Source organism: Sus scrofa, chromosome 4, assembly GCF_054392235.1.
Source record: "Sus scrofa isolate SSC_HxYL_T2T_F1_AM1 chromosome 4, Sscrofa_HxYL_maternal_Yorkshire_Landrace_v2.0, whole genome shotgun sequence".
NCBI lineage: Eukaryota > Metazoa > Chordata > Mammalia > Artiodactyla > Suidae > Sus > Sus scrofa.
The window spans coordinates 60,796,318-60,814,173 of NC_139386.1; the positions used below are offsets into that span (position 1 = coordinate 60,796,318).

A 17,856-nucleotide genomic window follows, 5' to 3' on the forward strand; every position below is an offset into this window, starting at 1 on the left:
TTTCTTACAGGAACTTCAAACTGTCCTTTGATCAATGGTCATGAAACCTTCAAATGTATTTTCAAATGGTCCCTGTTGATAATTCTACCCTTTGGTTAACAATTTATTTTTAACATTTCATTTGCTTCATTTCAAAACATTGTTCTTAATCCTGCAAACAGTCAGATTTTAGTGCATGAAAATCGACCTAATTTGTCACCGAAAACCCACACTCTCCGTGAAGGAGACAGGACTACATCGTTTGAGAGATTCTTTGCAATTTTCGCCTCTTTGCTTGCTTTGGACCAGTCTTGCAGATAGCTTAGGGTATGATTTTGGGAGTAGAAGAATTTGAACAATAGAAAGGAAGAAAGAGCCGCTGGCATTTCTAAATAACCTTCCTGTGTTTGCCACTAAAGTAGAGAAGAGCAGGTAATCGTGGAGGCAGAGAAAGGGCCATTTCAGTGCCCCCCAGGAAACTTCTGATGTGATAACTTGGCGGTGGACGCCCACGCCATCGGGGTCCCCAAGTGGTCCCCATGCAGCCTCTACGCTAATGCGGAGTCTTCGTCGTACCCCCCTCCCCGCCCCCATTCCCTCTTTCTTCTCCTTCTCCTCCCTCCTCCTCCTGCTGCTCCCAGGCGAGTTCCTGCCTGCTCTCAGCCGTCCGCCCTGCCCCGCCCGCCCTGCCCGGCTCGCCCGTCCTCCCGCGCCGACGCGGCGGAGCGCACCAGCCGGCGGGGTCAGGTGGTTGGGTGACGCCCGGGGAAAGCGCTCCCCGACCGCGCGCGGGCGGCGCCACCGCGCCCGACGCCTCTGGGGGAGGAGACTTCCCGGGAGCTGCCAGCGGAGGCCAGGAGGAGCGCGGCGCCGTGGGCGGGCGGGCGGACGAGCCGATCCGGGACGGGCTGCCGGCAGGCGGGAGACATGGACCGCGGCGAGCAAGGTGAGGGAGCCTCCAGACTGGGCGCGGGGTCCGGGTGCGGGTCGGGGTAGGGGCCGCGCGGGGCGGTGCGCGGCCTGGCGCCCAGGCAGGTGCAGAGCCTTCGCTGCCCGCGCCGCAAGTTACATCTCCAGGATCCAGATCCGGCGTCCTGGTGCGGCCGAGCTGCAGGGAGCGGAGAGGGCGGATGGGGCCGCGAGGGTGTGCGAGTGTGTTGGAGCGAGACAGCAGAAAGAAAAAGAAAGAGAAGGTTCTGGGAGGCGGCGAAGGGCTGGCGCCGGGCTCACCGAGCCGGGGCTGCAGATTGAGATGCGCTTTGGTAGAAAGCAGCGCCGGGGAGTACTGTTTAGCCAGCTCCGTAAGCGGTGGAAACTGAGGGTCTGAGGACAGCGGGTCTTTTCGCTCATCAAGATGGGAACATGAAATCCTCCCCACCTCGCGTGTCAAGACTCTTCTGCCCTCTTCTACTAACGTGTTTAGGATTTTCGGTGGCGTTTGAGCCCGTTGCGATGGTTCTGGATGCAAACATTTAACATGTGGAGTGGTGTCTCTCGGTTTATTTGGAGGCTGGGAGATTTTCATAGGAAAAGTTCTCTTTTACCCATCAAGGTGAACCCCCACCCAACACAAAACCCTTAGTCTGATTACTCTAGCTTTGGATGCACTTGTTTCTGAAAATAGTATCTCAAGTGAAATTGCCTCCTGTAGACTCATTAAGAGAGATCTGGCAGTAGTCGGGCAACGTTTTCAGATTTAAATTATTGCTACATCATAGAGATCTTTGCTGATAATAACCCAGCAACTGCACACAGATTCGTGGCATGCTTTTAAAGAGATATATAAAGGCTAAAATGAAGATAACACTATAATGGTAAATTTTAGAAAGTGGGGTTAGGAATTATTCCTATTTTGAGTCCTGTCACAACCATTTTCATTTAAAAAATGGTTTTACCCTCCAGTATTTACTTTCATGCATGTGAGTTTTTATTTAGATAAAACCGTATGCCATATATACTATTTTGTATTTTACTTTTGATAAGTTGTAAGATAGAATCTTCAGGGTCCTTCCAACCCTTCCTTTCTCCCCACCCTCAAGTTAATCTCACGCCTAACCTATGAATGCTTATATTATAAACATTTTATACAGTATGTAATATATAGTATATATGTAATGCATTATATATGTGTATATATGTGTGTGGGTGTGTGCGCATATTGTCTAGACTTTATACTTCCTGAGGTTAGAAGCATAATACTTCATCTTTGTCTACATTGGGTAACCTGGTGATTTCCACATGGTAGATATTTAAATATTTGAGTCAGAAAGTTCCCCACAGGTCTTGTATGTATTGTTAGAAGAAGGCCTAAGGGCCACCACATAAGCCAGCATTTTTCTATTTGTATCGTAATGGGGGCAGTGAGGGTGTCAAACATATGAACGTGTGTATTCGTATGTGTCTTCATGGTCATATTTAACATAATGATGTATTTAGAATATGTAACTATGGTACTTGTCAAAGTGGGTGAAATAGCTCTGTTTGACTTAGGTTGAATGGAGTGACTGATTTTATTAGATTTTTGTATTCTAGTTTAGATGGTAAGAATCACAGCCATTAGTACTTCTATAATATTCCAATCTGCTGCTGTACTTTATGGGGTTTTGGGAGGACTAGTTTGTGTGGATGTGTGTGTCTGAGACGTATGTAATAAATTCTTGGTTTATAAGAGGGGTCTTTTTCTGTCTCTAATTTTCAGATGTTTTCTTTGGTCGGGATATTTGTTAGTCATGTTAGTCCTTGCTTTTAATTGTTCTTCCTGGAGGGTGAGGGAAACCCATCCTCTTAAAGTGAAGAATCTGGAGACTCTAAATGAAAGACAAGCCACCTGCCTGGGCTGGTGTGCGCTGCTTTGCTGACTTATGACTACGTGGCTTTTCCTTATCCTTTTGGTTCCTTCTGCCTGTCTATTTTGCCTCTTATGTTACATAGTAGGTATTCAGAAATATCAATCGGCTGCCTCAGATGAAAGAGAAAGGTGCCCAAGAGCCAGCACCTCACAATTGTTAGACCCTCAGTTGTCCCGCTCAGTTGGTCACTGGCTCCCCACTTCCTCCTGTTCTGCCCTTCCTCTGTGTTTTAAAGAAGCAGAACTCTGGTTGGGCGGAGAAGGTTGCTGATGAGGCTGGGTTGGGCTTAGAAGGTGAGTTTTTACCTGTCAGGCCTTTGAACTAATAGAGAGGTTGGGTCAGTGAAAAAGAAGGCATGTGGTTCTGTAAACAAGGTTCGCCAGCAATGTCTGTTGGCTGAAATATGGTTTAGAAAACTCTGTGATTGTCTCTTGAATTTGTGATTTTTTTCAAAGTATCTAAAACCAAATCAGAACATTGCAGGATTTTTTTAAACTTTTTTTTTTTAAACATGCATGGAGTTTGCTTTGTTTGTCCCTTAAAAAAAAACCCAAAAAAACACTAGATGCAAGATTAAATGCCCCACCTCTTGTTTTCAATGCATATCTCTATTGAAATGTCCCCTTGTACCTCCCTTCTTGAATGAAGTTGGCAAACTCTATTCTTTGCTACTGATTTTAACAGAGCTATAAAGTTTTAAAAGGAACATTTCCTTTGTTTTCAATGATGTATTTTTACATTTTTTTTATTAGGGTATAGTTGATTTACAATATTTTTTCAAGTTCTGTTGTACAGCAAAGTGACTCAACCACACACATTTCCCTGTGCTGTGTAGTAAGGCCCCATTGCCCATCCAGTCAATGCTTTTCAGTATCAACCTGAGTTTCTAGTGTTTTTCCTACCTTCTCCTATACCTAGACTTTGTATCCAATACTCTGCTTATTTTGAAAGCGGTCAGCATCAAATGATTCAAAATATACCTTAAACTGCATAGTGTCTCCCAGGAGTGTCTGCGTGTTCAGCCTAGCATAGCACACTTAACGTGTGTGGCATTGCCCACTTTGAAAGCTCAGTGTGGCCTGTTAACGGGAAATACATTGTGTTAAAAAAAACAAACAAACAAACCAAAAAAACTCCCGACTACCTTTTATGGGGCCGAATAGATAATTGTACTGAGTACTCTCATGTTAGTAATAACCTGAGTTTAATGCCATTATATTGAAGTGACAGCCACTTAGCCACTAGGCACATTATCTGTGTTTGAATTAAAACAATAACAACAACACCAAAAGCTTTATTTTAAGGGGACTGGGGAAGGCTGCAAAAAAAAAAAAAAAAACAGTGATATAGTAAGAGCTTACTATACTTTCAGCATGGCAATTAGGCCTTAGAAGTAATTAAAAAAAAAAAAAAGGTGAGATGTTGCTTATTTACAGGTAAAACAAATGTAGAGATGAATGAATACCATTTTGAGGGTTTGCTCACAGATCTCTGGGTGTGACCCACACAGGCTCTCAGTTTCTTTGGTCAGACCTGACTTTCTGTATGGTGCTAATGTCTTTGTCAGCTCACATTCACTTCCTGTGTGTATTTCTGTGCAGCAGTCTGCCTGGTCCCTAGGGGAAAGCTGAGTGGTAGGAGGGGTTGTGCTCTTTCTGCAAGATCTCTAAACAGAATAATCTGTGTACACAATAAAAACAAATATACGAGTTCCTGTTATGGCTCAGCAGTAACGAACCCGACTAAAATCCATGAGGATGTGGGTTCAATCTCTGGCTTCACTCAGTGGGTTAAGGATCCATGTTGTCATGAGCTGTGGTATAGGTTGCAGACAGGGCTCAGATCTGATGTTTCTGTGGCTGTGGTGACTCCATGGCCGCAGGTGAGGCCCTAAAAAGACAAAAAAAAAAAAAAAGGCAAATAAACTCACAGATCCAAGCAAAAAGGAACAGCCAGATCCCCTGAACTTCTGTGCTCCTGGTTCTTTTGTTCTAGGCTCGCATCATTTTATTTTCCTTGTGGGGTTAATTATTTCTGTTTTGATTACTGATGGTTGTAAAATCTCTCCTCTGAGACACTCCCAAATTTTATTTAAATTGGATGGGTCCCAGCTGTACAGAAACCATAATCTTAGCAATGTATTTTTATTAGAAAAGTGTTCAAGGGATCAAGGGATTCAATGTTTTATGGAAATTAAAAAAATGTTTGAATTGAAAATACTTTTGGTAGCTGAGAGTAATTGTTCATTTTAGAAAAATCAGAAAATATAGATGGAGGGAAAAAAAAACATAAAATCACCTATAACCCTACTCTGGAAAATCACCATTAGCATATTGGTTCATACACATCCATATATCTATCTTGTTAAATCACAAAATAATCTCTTATTGAATATTCATTTTATATCTTAACCCCTCTTTTAAGCACAGTATATATTTAAATTTTTTTTATTAAAGTATAGTTGATGTACAACAATTTACGTTGATCAGTTTCTTCTGTACAGCAAAGTGACCCTGTCATACATATATGTGCATTCTTTTTCTCATATTATCTTCCATCATGTTCTATCACAAGTGATTTAAACTCAGTTTTGTTTTGTTTTTTTTTCTTAGCTTTTTAGGGGCGCACCTGCGGCATGTGGAGGTTCCCAGGCTAGGGGTTGAATTGGAGCTAAAGCTGCCAGCCTACACCACAGCCACAGCAACACCAGATCTGAGTCGAGTCTGTGACCTACACCACAAATCATGGCAACGCCAGATCCTTAACCCACTGAGTAAGGCCAGGGATTAAACCTGCATCCTCATGGATACTAGTCAGATTTGTTTCCACTGAGCCACGATGATGGGAACTCTAAACTCAGTGTTTTTTGTTTTTTGTTTGTCTTTTTAGGGCCAAACCCGTGGCATATGGAGGTTCCCAGGCTAGGCGTTGAATTGGAGCTGTAGCTGCTAGCCTGTGCTACAGCCACAGCAATGCCAGATCTGCATTTGCGACCTACACCACAGCTCACGGCAATGCTGGATCCTTAACCCACTGAGCGAGGCCAGGGGCTGAAGCTGTGTCCTCATGGTTACTAGTCAGATTCGTTTCTGCTGAGCCATGAGGGGAACTCCCAGTGTGTTTTTAAAGTACCCTTTTCCAACATCACTTTAACTAGTGTGACTGAGTATTTAATACACATGATACAGTGTTCAGAATGACTGGAAGGTTGCAGAATGCAGTCTGCCTTCCATTCCTGTCTCCTAGGCTATTTCCCTTGGGTAGTGATGTCACCATTGTTAGTAGTGCTCCTCCATCCATCGGAGAGATTCTACTTGTGTAGGTGTGCATACACTTATATTTAAATGCTGTGTGTGATCTGGCTCTGTTGCTCAGTGGATAGTGGATTGGATTTCTAAATATTCTTTGTGTGTGTGTGTGTGTGTGTGTGTGTGTGTGTGTGTGTGTTATAAGCTGTAGCACACAACTTGTTTAGCACCTAACTTCTTTCACTTAAATACAGTGTATGGGAGTTCCTGTCATGGCTCATTGGAAACGAATCTGACCAGGGACCATCGGGTTGTGGGTTTGATCCCTGGCTGTGTTCAGTGAGTTAAGGGTCTGGCATTGCCGTGAGCTGTGATGTAGGTCGAAGACGTGGCTCGGATCTGGCGTTGCTGTGGTTGTGGTATAGGCTGGCAGCTGTAGCTCCGATTAGATCCCTAACCTGGGAACCTCCATATGGCATGGGTTTGGCCCTAAAAAGCCAAGATAGATAAATAAATAAATTAATTAAATAAATACAGTGTATATTTCAGAGATCGCTCAACATAATGTTCTATAGAGCCATTTCATTTTTCGTTGCTATTTGCAGATGTCTCTTTGTAGATGTACCGCAACAGGTGATATTTCCCTTGTTCCCCATTGATGGACATATAGGTTTCCCCTAATAGTGTGCTATTAAAACAAAGCAATAGCAGATCATTTCATATGTGAGTTATTTGATAAATGTGCCAGCATGTCTGTAGGAAGAATTCTTAGAAGAATGTGACTGTTCAGTTTGGATCGTGCTAAGTTCCACTCCATGCAAGTGGTGCCAGTTATACGCCACCAGCAACGTGTGAGCATCTGCTTCCTCCGTCATGCAGCCGGGGTGTTGTCACATTTTGCCATCTTTGCTTATCTTGTAAGGGAGAAGGGGTCTCTCAGTATATGTTTTATTACATATTTTTCTTAATATGGTTGTATTGCTTTTAATATGTTTAAGATCTATATTTTATTTTCTGCGAAATGTCTGATTATACACATTGCCAATTTTTCTATTGTTTTATCTGTCTTTTCCTTTTTGAAAAGAAGGATGTGGCCCTCTGTCCACGGCATGAATTGCTAATATACCCTTGCCCTTGTCTTTCCTTTTTTTTGACTTTCTAGTGATTTTTTTTTCTTGAGCAGAAATACTAATTGATGGCTGTTTTCATTTATAGCTTCCAGCATTTGAATCATTCCTCGAAGTGCTATCCTCACTTTTGAGTCTATGTATTTAGGTTTTTATTTTTTCACATTAAAATCTTTCTTCCAACGGGAGTTTATTTTGGTAAAAAAGTCAGTTATGAATCTTAACCCCTTTCCACCAGCCCCTCAATTGCCCACTCAATTGCTCAGCACTGTTCACTGACTAATGGATCTTTCCTTTACTGATTTGAAATAGTGCTGCTGTCAATACTAAATTGCTGTATTTTTTTCCCATTGATCTCTCTGTTCATTTCCAGCAACTAAACTGTTAAATTGTTGTAACTTCATAATGTGTAAAAATATCAGGAAGGGCTGGTCTCTTCTAATCACTGTCCTTTTTTATTGCTGGATTTTTTTCCTCCTAGCTATTCTTGCCAGATTTTATTTCCAAATGAACCTTACAATCAACTTGTCTGGATAAAAATTCAACAGAAATCCAATTGGTATAGCTCCCCCTCCCCACCCCATACCCTCCCTCCATCTCCCATTCCTCTTTCTTTCTTGCTTGCTTTCTTTTTTAAAATTAGACCTAGCTTCTTTCTTTACTAGATATCCTAGTATATGTTCATCATAGTCACATTGTATAATCAGTTTTGTATTCTTTTGGATACTGTTAGATAATGAAAATTTTTAACACATCATTTAAAAAAGTATCTCTGAACTTGTATTTGTTGATACGTGTTGATACCCTTTTACCACTTGATGTATATTTAACTGTCTCTTTGCTGGAATATGGATTGCTTTCCAATTTAGCTATTATAATACTTAAAAGAGAAATTGTTTTAAGATAAATTTCCTGAGATAGGACAAAGGATGTGCAAATGTTTAGGGTTTCTTTTTTTTTGTCTTTTGTCTTTTATCTTTTTTAGGGCTGTACCCAAGACATATGGAGCTTCCCAGGCTAGGGGTCTAATCAGAGCTGTAGCTGCTGGCCTACACCACAGCCACAGCAACACCTGATCCGAGCTGCATCTGCGACCTACACGACAGCTCAAGGCAACGCTGGATCCTTAACCCACTGAGCAAAGCCAGGGATCGAACCCAAAACCTCATGGTTCCTAGTCGGATTTGTTTCCTCTGCGCCATGATGGGAACTTCTCCAGAAGCTTGTATTTTTAATAAATCAAGAAGAAAATTGTACTTTTTTTATTGTAGTAGAAAATACATAACTTAAAATTTGCCTTCAACATCTTATCGTATAATATAATGGAAAAGAATTTGAAAAAGAATATATGTATGTACATATATAAAACCGAATCACTTTGCTGTACACCTGAAGCTAACACAACATTGTGAGTCAGCTATACTTCAATTGAAAAATAAGTAAAGGGAAAAAAATGTTCTGGAAAAATTTTTTTTTTTTACCTTCTTAGCCATATTTAAGTGTACATGATGGTACCTTATATATACCTTATGGAATCTAGAACTTTTCCATTTTGAGGACTAAAACCCTTCACCCTTTGAATAACACAAATTTCTCTCTCCCCATAGCGCCTGGTAACCACCATTCTGTTTTTTGTTTCTATGAGTTTGATTACTTTAGATACATCATTAAAGTGGAATCATACAGTATTCGTCTTTTTGTGAACTGGCTTATTTCACTTAGCATGAGATCTTCAAGGTTTATCCATGTTGTTGCATATTGTAGGATTTCCATCTTTTTTTTTTTTTTCTTTTTAGGGTCACACCTGAAGCAGGCTAGGGGTCTGATCAGAGCTGTAGCCGCCAGCCTACACCAGAGCCACAGCAATGCCAGATCCGAGCCGTGTCTGTGACCTACACCACAGGTCATGGCAACACCAAATCACTGACCCACTGATTGAGGTCAGGGATTGAACCTTCATCCTCATAGATACTAGTCAGAAATGTTTCTGCTGAGCCATGACGGGAACTCCAGGATTTCCATTTTTTTAAAGGCTGTATAACATTCCATTGTCTGTATATACCACGTTTTCTTTATCATGCTTTCTTTCCTTTCTTCATCCTTCAGTGGGCATTTAGGTTCCTTCTACCTCTTGGCTGTTGTGAGCATGGGTGTGCAAGCACTCTTTGTGTCCTGTTTTCCATTCTTTGAGGTATATATTGTAGGGGAGGAAATTTTTTTCCCTCTACCTTTCTTGGTTCTTTGGCTGGTCTAATGATCAAAATAAAGTAGGACAGATTGACAGGAGAAAAATAAATTTCATTACATACGTACAGGGGTCCTACAAGAATATAAGACCCATGGGCAGTCAGGCAGTTGAGGCTTCTATAGACATTCTGAGCTCAGGGGAAGGGGGTAGGGCTCTGGGTGTTCTAAGGGGGGAAGACAATGCACAGGACGATGGGAAGACCAGATGTTTGGTAAACACCTGTTTGCAGTGCCCTGCAAGACAAGGGGACCCTGAGAAGACTTTGACCTCTAGGCCTGGTCCAGCTGCCCCCAGCTCCCCACACCTAGTTACCTGTGTGACAGTTCCCTTCCTGGACTAGACCCTCTGTCTAAATTCTTTTAGGTTGTTCAGGGAGAGGTAAACACTTTTCTTGAGTCCTCTGGGTCTTGATTGGCTTCAGCTCAAAATAGTCAAATGCCAAGGTGGCATATTTGAGGGAGGCTTATTCTGAACCTCTTCAGTATGCAGAAATAAAATTGCTAGTTCATATGGTAATTCTGTTTTTAGGTTTTTTTTTTTTTTTTGGTGAACATCTATACTGTTTACCATAGTGGCTGAGTGCTGTGCACTTGACATACCCACCAATAGTTATTTTACAGGGACGAGGGAGGGTTATGGGGATCAAAAAACTGAAGGGGAAGGGCGGCATTGGTTCTAATTTCTCCACATTCTCAGCTCCACTTTTTATTTTCTGTTTATCCTCCCCTGCTCCCTTTGCCTGGGCCCATGCCATGTGGAAGTTCCTGGGCCAGGGATCAAACCTGCACCATGGCAGTGACAATGTCAGATTCTTAACCCACTGTACCACCAGGGAACTCCCTATTTTCTGTTTTCGATACTGGCCTTCCTAACTGGTCTGAGGTAATATCTCAGTGTGGTTATGCTTTGTATTTTCCCAGTGATTAGTGATATGGAGCATCTTTTCATGTGCTTGTTGGCCATTTGTATATCTTCTTTGGAGAAGTATCTATTCAAGTCTTTTGCCCATTTTATGACTGGATTATCATTATTATTATTTTTTTTTCTTTTTTTTTGTCTTTTGTCTTTTGTTGTTGTTGTTGTTGTTGCTATTTCTTGGGCCGATCCCACGGCATATGGAGGTTCCCAGGCTAGGGGTCGAATCGGAGCTGTAGCCACTAGCCTACTCCAGAGCCACAGCAACGCGGGATCCGAGCCGCGTCTGCAACCTACACCACAGCTCACGGCAACGCCAGATCGTTAACCCACTGAGCAAGGGCAGGGACCGAACCCGCAACCTCATGGTTCCTAGTTGGATTCGTTAACCACTGCGCCACGACGGGAACTCCTTCATTATTATTATTAATTTTCTGTCAAGTCATAGGAGTTTTTATGTATTCTGGCTACTAAGCCCTTATGAGATGGAGGGTTTGCAGATATTTTTCTACTTTCTGTAAGTTACCTTTTCACTCTTGGTTGTTTTCCTTTTCTGCATAGATGTCATTGCCTTGAAAAAAATAGAATTACTAAGCTTATAGGTAAAAAAAATGCCATCTCCTTTCATTCAAAATTCCTCTAGGGAGTTCCCTGGTGGCTCAGCAGGTTAAGGATCTGGCATTGTCACTGCTGTGGCACAGGTTCAATTCCTGGCCTTGGAACTTCTTCATGCCACTGGCAAAACCAATAAATAAATAAATAATTTAAAAATAAAATAAAATATTTAAAAAATTCCTCAATTTACTAGAGAGGCTAGAGATGATCTTAGCCATTTGTGTTCCCCTCTTGTGATTGTTACTTACTTTACACAGTTGGGATCTTAGCGTGTCTTTGCTCCCCCCCAACCCCGCAACCCTCTGTTCATATTAAACCTTTGTGTTTTAGGGCAAATATTTACTTATTCTAGTTTTATTTTCATTTTGGTTATGGTGGGTCTTTTTGTGTCATTTTTGCTAACAAAAGACATCATGACAAGCGGTATTTCCTCGGTGACAGTTTTTAGATTAACTTGCATGGCTCTGAGTCACTTTCAATACTTCCTTCTCTGTGTCTTTGTGTCTTCTCTTTAGACACTTTTGTAATCAATCCTAAAAGTAGTGGTTTTAGGCAAGACTATTAATTTTCATGCCCTGGCATATAGGCATGGTGAGTGTTTCATGTTACAGCTATGCAAATGGAAATGTCAGTTTAAAAAAGGATATAAAACATTTTGGATTAAGACTTTACTTAATAGGATAAAACTTCACCCATTATTCTGAGCTTTGTTGGTGGCATTGTGGTGTGGAAAAAGAGCTTATGGTGCAATCAATAAGGCTATAGACTAAAGATAGTTTATCCATCCCACTAGGATCTGTACTTAGCTAGAAATGAAGTGTCAATAGGAGACTGTTCCTTTTTTGTGTGTGTGCTTTTTTAGCGCCCCGTGGCATATAGAAGTTCCCAGGCTAGGGGTCGAATTGGAGCTGCAGCTGCTGGCCTACCCCACAGCCACAGCAATACCAGATCTGAGCCACGTCTGTGACCTATACCACCATTCAGGGCAACATTGGATCCTTAACCCACTGAGTGAGGCCAGGAATCAAACGTGTATCCTCATGGGTAGTAGTTGGGTTTGTTATCATTGAGCCACAGTGGGAACTCCCAGCAGGAGAGTGTTCTTAGGTTTGTATTTCCAACTGTCAATTGAGTGTGCATGTGGTAGATAATCCATAAAGATTTATCCTATTGCAATGCATTAATTAGAAAGATTTCTAGGAGTTCCTGTTGTAGCTCAGTGGGTTAAGAACCCGACTAAGTATCCATGAAGATGCAGATTCAATCCCTGGCTTCGCTCAGGGGGTTAAGGATCTGGCATTGCTGTGAGCTACAGCGTATATTATAGATGCGGCTTGGATCTTGTGTTGCTGTGGCTGTGGCAAAGGCTGGCAGCATACATTGAGTTAAAGGGGTTTCGATGGAAAGGTTAAGAATTAGGGAAAGATAATGATTTGGCAGGGATACTAGGATATATGTTCCAAATGTACTTATAGTTTTATATTTAATCACTGAAATTCTGATCTGTAAATAGAAGTCAAATTGGCATTTTACTTCCCAAGTATATAACATGAGTGTGTGTGTATACAGTTACAGATGGAGGAAGAGACAGTGCTGATTCCATTTTTATTCTCCAAAGGATGTTGGGTTGCTCAATAAATCCTTTCATAAATACATTTTCTATGCCTTTTTTTCAAAGTTAGTTATTATTGGCTTCTAATGTATCCTGAACTTAGGAGGCAAGGATGGTGTTGATACATTTTAGAAGTTTTCTTTGTTTGTTTGTTTTTATGTTCTTTTTTAAAATGATTTTTATTTTTTCCATTATAGTTGGTTTACAATGTTCTTTCAATTTCTATTGTACAGCAAAGTGACCCAGTCATACATATATATATTTTTTTCTCACATTATCCTCCATCGTGTTCCATCACAAGGGACTAGATATAGTTCCCTGTGCTGTACAGCAGGATCTCATTGCTTATCCACTCCAAATGCAATAGTTTGCAGCTATTAACCCCAGACTCCCAGTCCATCCCACTCCCTCTCCCTCCCCCTTGACAACTACAAGTCTGTTCTCCAAGTCCAGGAGTTTCTTTTCTATGGAAAGGTTCATTTGTGCCATTTATTAGATTCCAGGTATAAGTGATACCATATAGTATTTGTCTTTCTCTTTCTGACTTCTTCACTTAGTATGAGAGTTTCTAGTTCCATCCATGCTGTTGCAAATGGCATTATTTTGTTCTTTTTCATGGCTGAGTAGTATTCCACTGTGTGTACGTACCACATCTTCTTAATCCATTCATCTGTATATGGACATTTAAGTTGTTTCCATGTCTTGGCTATTGTGAATAGTTCTGCGTGTATCTTTTTCAAGGAAAGTTTTGTCCAGATATATGCCCAAGAGTGGGATTGCTGGGTTCTATATTTGGTTTCCTGAAGTACCTTCATACTGTTTTCCATAGTGGTTGTACCAATTTACATTCCCACCAACAGTGTGGGAGGATACCGTTTTCTCCACACCTCTCCAGCACTTGTTATTTGTTGACTTGTTAATGATGGCCATTCTGACAGGTGTGAGGTGGTACCTCATAGTAGTTTTGATTTGCTTTTCTCTAATCATTGGGGATGGTGAGCCTTTTTTCATGAGCTTGTTGGCCATCTGTCTATCTTCTTTGGAGAAATGTCTATTCAGGTCTTCTGCCCATTTTTCACTTAGGTTGTTGGTTTTTTTGCTTGGAAGTTTTCTTTGAATGCGATTGAGAAGGGCAGCGGGTTTGTTGGCAGTGGTAGAAAGGGTTTGCTACCAGCGAACCAGAATGAAAATTATGTAAAGAAGAGTAAAGGCAAACATTTTGACTGGTTGGGGCTTTTAGCAGAGTGATGACCAACTTTCCATTTTGGTGCATACTGACTGTATCACTCTCAGAGTATCACTTTATTAGCAGCCAGAATAATGATGATGATGCCTCCTGGCTTTAGCAGCACTCTTTCTAATTTTTATTCATATAATTTCATTTCGATCTCTCAATGCTGAAGGGCAGTAGGACCAGCATCATTTTTATTTGATGTGTGAGGAAATGGAAGCGGGGTGATCACGGCTTCCCCATAGATATTCTGCTGGATGTGGAGAGTGTTACAAAAACTTGGTCCCACACCTCTTGTCTCTAACAGCATAACCTGGAGGTCAAGGACCATTTAAAGGACGTTTATAGAGTGACTGTTGTGGCTCAGTGGAAACAAATCTGATTACTATCCATGAAGACACAGATTCGATCCCTGGCCTCGCTCAGTGGGTTAAGGATCTGGTGTGGCTGTGAGCTCTGGTGTGGGTTGCAGATGTGGCTCGGATCTGGCGTGGCTGTGGCTGTGTCATAGGCCAGCAGCTACAGCTCTGATTCATTCTACCCCTGGCTTGGGAACCTCCATATGCCTGGGATGCGGCCCTAAAAAGATAAAATAAATAAATAAATGAACAAACAAACCGCATTTGCAAACCCCTGTAAAGGGCCGGAGACGCTTCATACTTCTTAGAAATGTTTTCCTTCCGACTACTTAAAACAAAATTAGAATCCGAAAAGTCACTGCTTTGAGCCCTGCAGTATAATTACCTAAGTTTTCCAGCTGGGGTTTTACTGGGTCACTTAGAAATACCACTACTACCAGTAATACCAACAACAGCAACATCTGCTGGATCTTCTCTATATACCAAGTTCTGTTCTTAGTGCTTTACATGTTTCGTTTTGACAATTTCTATAACCAACCTGTGAGCCACCCTCCTAATAGCCTTGCTTTACAAATGAAGAAACATGATGTGAAAGTAATAACTTCTCCAGGGGCACGCAGCTTGTCACAGACAGAGCTGGCTTTTAACTTTGAAATATTTGGCTATAGAGTTCACGTCCTTATGCGCCACGTCCTTATACATCCTTTAGGTAGGGTATTATACTACCTCAAAGTTCTAGATCCTCTCTCTTTTTCTTTCAAAGCTGTTGTTCAGCAGGGTGCTATGCCATGGTAGCAGCGATGGAAGGAGCATTAAGAAGCACATGGCTTGTCACGGTCAGCGCTGGCCCCCTTTTTTTTACTTTTCTGTTTAGGCCGCCCCATGGTGTATGGAGTTCTCGGCCAGGAGTCAGATCTGAACCTCAGCTTCATCCTAAGCTGCAGCTGCAGCAACACCCAATCCTTAACCCATCCTGCCAGGCTGGAGACTGAACCTGTGTCCCAGTGCTCCCAAGATGCTTCTAATCCCATTGTGCCAGAACTGGCTTTTATTTTATTATTATTATTTGCTTTTTAGGGCTGCACCTACAGCATATGGAAGTTCCCAGGCTAGGGGTCAAGTTGGAGCTTCAGCTGCTGGCCTGTGCCACAGGCACAGTAACCCAGGATCTGAGCTGCATCTGTGACCTACACCACCACTCAAGGCATTGCCAGATCCTTAATCCACAGAGTGAGATCAGGGATCAAACCCTCATCCTCATGGATGCCGTTTGGGTTTGTAACTCTGAGCCACAGCAGAAACTCCCAGAGCTGGCTTTTAAATCTAAAATATTTGACTATAGAATTCATGTCCTTATGCGCCATGTTATACTACCTAAAAGTTGTATATCATCTCTTTTCCATTCAAAGCTGTTCAAAAGTGTGCCATGCAATGGTAACAACCATGGAAAGGAAGCACTAGGACCTCTGTCTACACCAGAATATGACCCTACATCTGTCCTCGTGCACCAGAACTAATTGAAAATGCTCAAGGCAAAGAATGCTGGCCCTGAACTTACATCTGGGTTCAAAATTTGACTTCATCTTTTTCCGGTTAGGAGACATTGGATAGGCCTCTCGGCCTCTTTGAGGCTGATAATACCTCAGCTATTTGCAAAAATTAAGTAAAAATCCATGACTAGCACTGGGCTGCAGTAGATCCTTATTCAGAAACTGAATAATAGCTAATTCAGTGGTTCGCAATTCAGATTAAAATTTCCTTTATTTAGAGACAAATATGAAATGATGCCTACCTTGAGGTTCACAGGCCAGGCTGGAGAAACACACATGCAGCTCGGCTGCATCACTGGCTGAGGAGGAAGTGAGCAGCTTCAGCTAGTCATTGGGAAAAAGACTCTCACAGCAGGTGACCTTTGAACTTGGACTTGAATGCTAAGTGGGAATCTAGTTAAGAGGTGAGAGAAGGAAAGGTGAGGAAGGGAATTTGGGAAGAAGTTTCAGCATGTGCAAAGGTGCAGAGGCATGAAAGGCAAAGAGGGGCTCGCCACCCTCAGAAATCCCCTGTGGCAGGAGATCAAGGTGGTCACCAGGGGTGCCAGGATCAGGAATCAGGACTGGGTTCTGATGGGCGGGAGGGAGTTGAGTTTTAGAGTAGCATTTTGGCACCTGTGTCAAAGGTACTAGCAAACCAGGTAGGAGGGTCACCATGTTCCCCACCAGGGGTGGGGTGCTAAATTCCCAATAGAATTTTGGGTAGAACAGGTCAGATGCGGGGGGGAGAGGATCTGAGGATAAAGAAGAGCATCAGACCATGAGAAATAGGAAGGAGAGGAAGAAAGAGTGAGTTTCATTTGGTGTGTGTCATGCCTGAGGTCTGTTCCAGTTGTCTGAGGCTGCACAGCAAACCACCCCCAAACCTAGTGGGTTAAAACAACAGCATTTTTTATACTTTGGGCAGGACTTGATGGAGACAGCTTGTCACTGCTCCACTCAGTGCAGCCGGGAGGCTTAAAGCTGAGGCTGGGCTCATTAGAAGGCTTACTCACACAGGGGGCAGCTGGGCTAGGAAGACACCAGCAGCTGGGGCTCCTTGGGCTCCTGACTCAATCTGCATGGTCTCCAGTGAAAACAGCACGACCTGTTTGAGGATGCTCATTTGCTTACCTGTGCTGAGTACTGTTTTTAGCTGGAGACCATGCTGTGGACCCAACAACACGCAGACTGAGGATGCTCGGGCTTCTTCTTGTTCCTTTTTAGGGCCACACCTGCAGCATATGAAAGTTCCCAGGCCAGGGGTCGAATCAGAGCTGCAGCTGCCGGCCTATGCCACAGCCACAGCAATACCAGATCTATGCCACATCTGTGAACTATACTGTAGCTTGCAGCAACGCCAGATCCTTAACCCACTGAGCAAGGCCAGAGATCGAACCTGCATCCTTATGGACACTATGTTGGGTTCTTAACTTGCTGAGCCACAATGGGAACTCCTGCCTGGGCTTCTTATGTGTGACCCCAGGGCTCCCAACTTATCGGTCCTAAGAGAGAGGCTGGCAGAGGTCATGTGGCTTTGTATGACCAACCTTGAAGGCATGTGGCATTGCTTTTGTTAGTTAGACATGTGTCACAAGGGCCAGCCCAGATGCAAGGAGAGGAGAGTTCGAATCCAGTTTTGTTGGGAAGAGGGTGTGCCCAATAAATGCATGCATGGGTTTTATGAGAATGGTCAAATGTGGTAAGAAACACACACACATACATACACACAAACACACACTGAGAAATTACTCTTTTGAGAAGCCAGGTAGTATTTTTAAGAGGAAATTACGTTGGTGATTCGCTTGCCTGTGTGGAGTGTTGTTTTTTGGTTTTTGGGTTTTTTCTTTTCTTTTTTTAGGGCCACACCTGCAGCATATGCAAGTTCCCAGGCCAGGGGTCAAATCGGAGCTCTAGCCGCTGGCCTTCGCCACAGCCACAGCAACGTCAGATCTGAGCCGCATCTGCAACCTACACCATAGCTCATGGCAACACTGGATCCTTAGCCCATTGACTGAGGCCAGGGATCAAACCTGCATCCTCATGAATGCTAGTCAGATTTGTTTCCATTGAGCCACGACAAAAAGTCCTGTTTTTTTTTGTTTTTGAGCCCAGAAAGGATGCTGGTTTGACCTTTGTGCAGG

The 17,856-nt window shown here is 42.6% G+C and overlaps 1 protein-coding gene across 1 annotated transcript in view; it reads left to right on the forward strand.

Moving 5' to 3' along the window:
* Positions 1-848: 848 nt before the first annotated feature.
* Positions 849-17,856, forward strand: part of TPD52 (tumor protein D52) — a 130,510-nt gene continuing 113,502 nt past the window's right edge. Inside the window, 1 exon segment of the mRNA NM_001244387.1 lies at positions 849-925. Within this exon segment, the coding sequence (NP_001231316.1) occupies positions 907-925 (19 nt within the window). The 5' untranslated portion in view covers positions 849-906.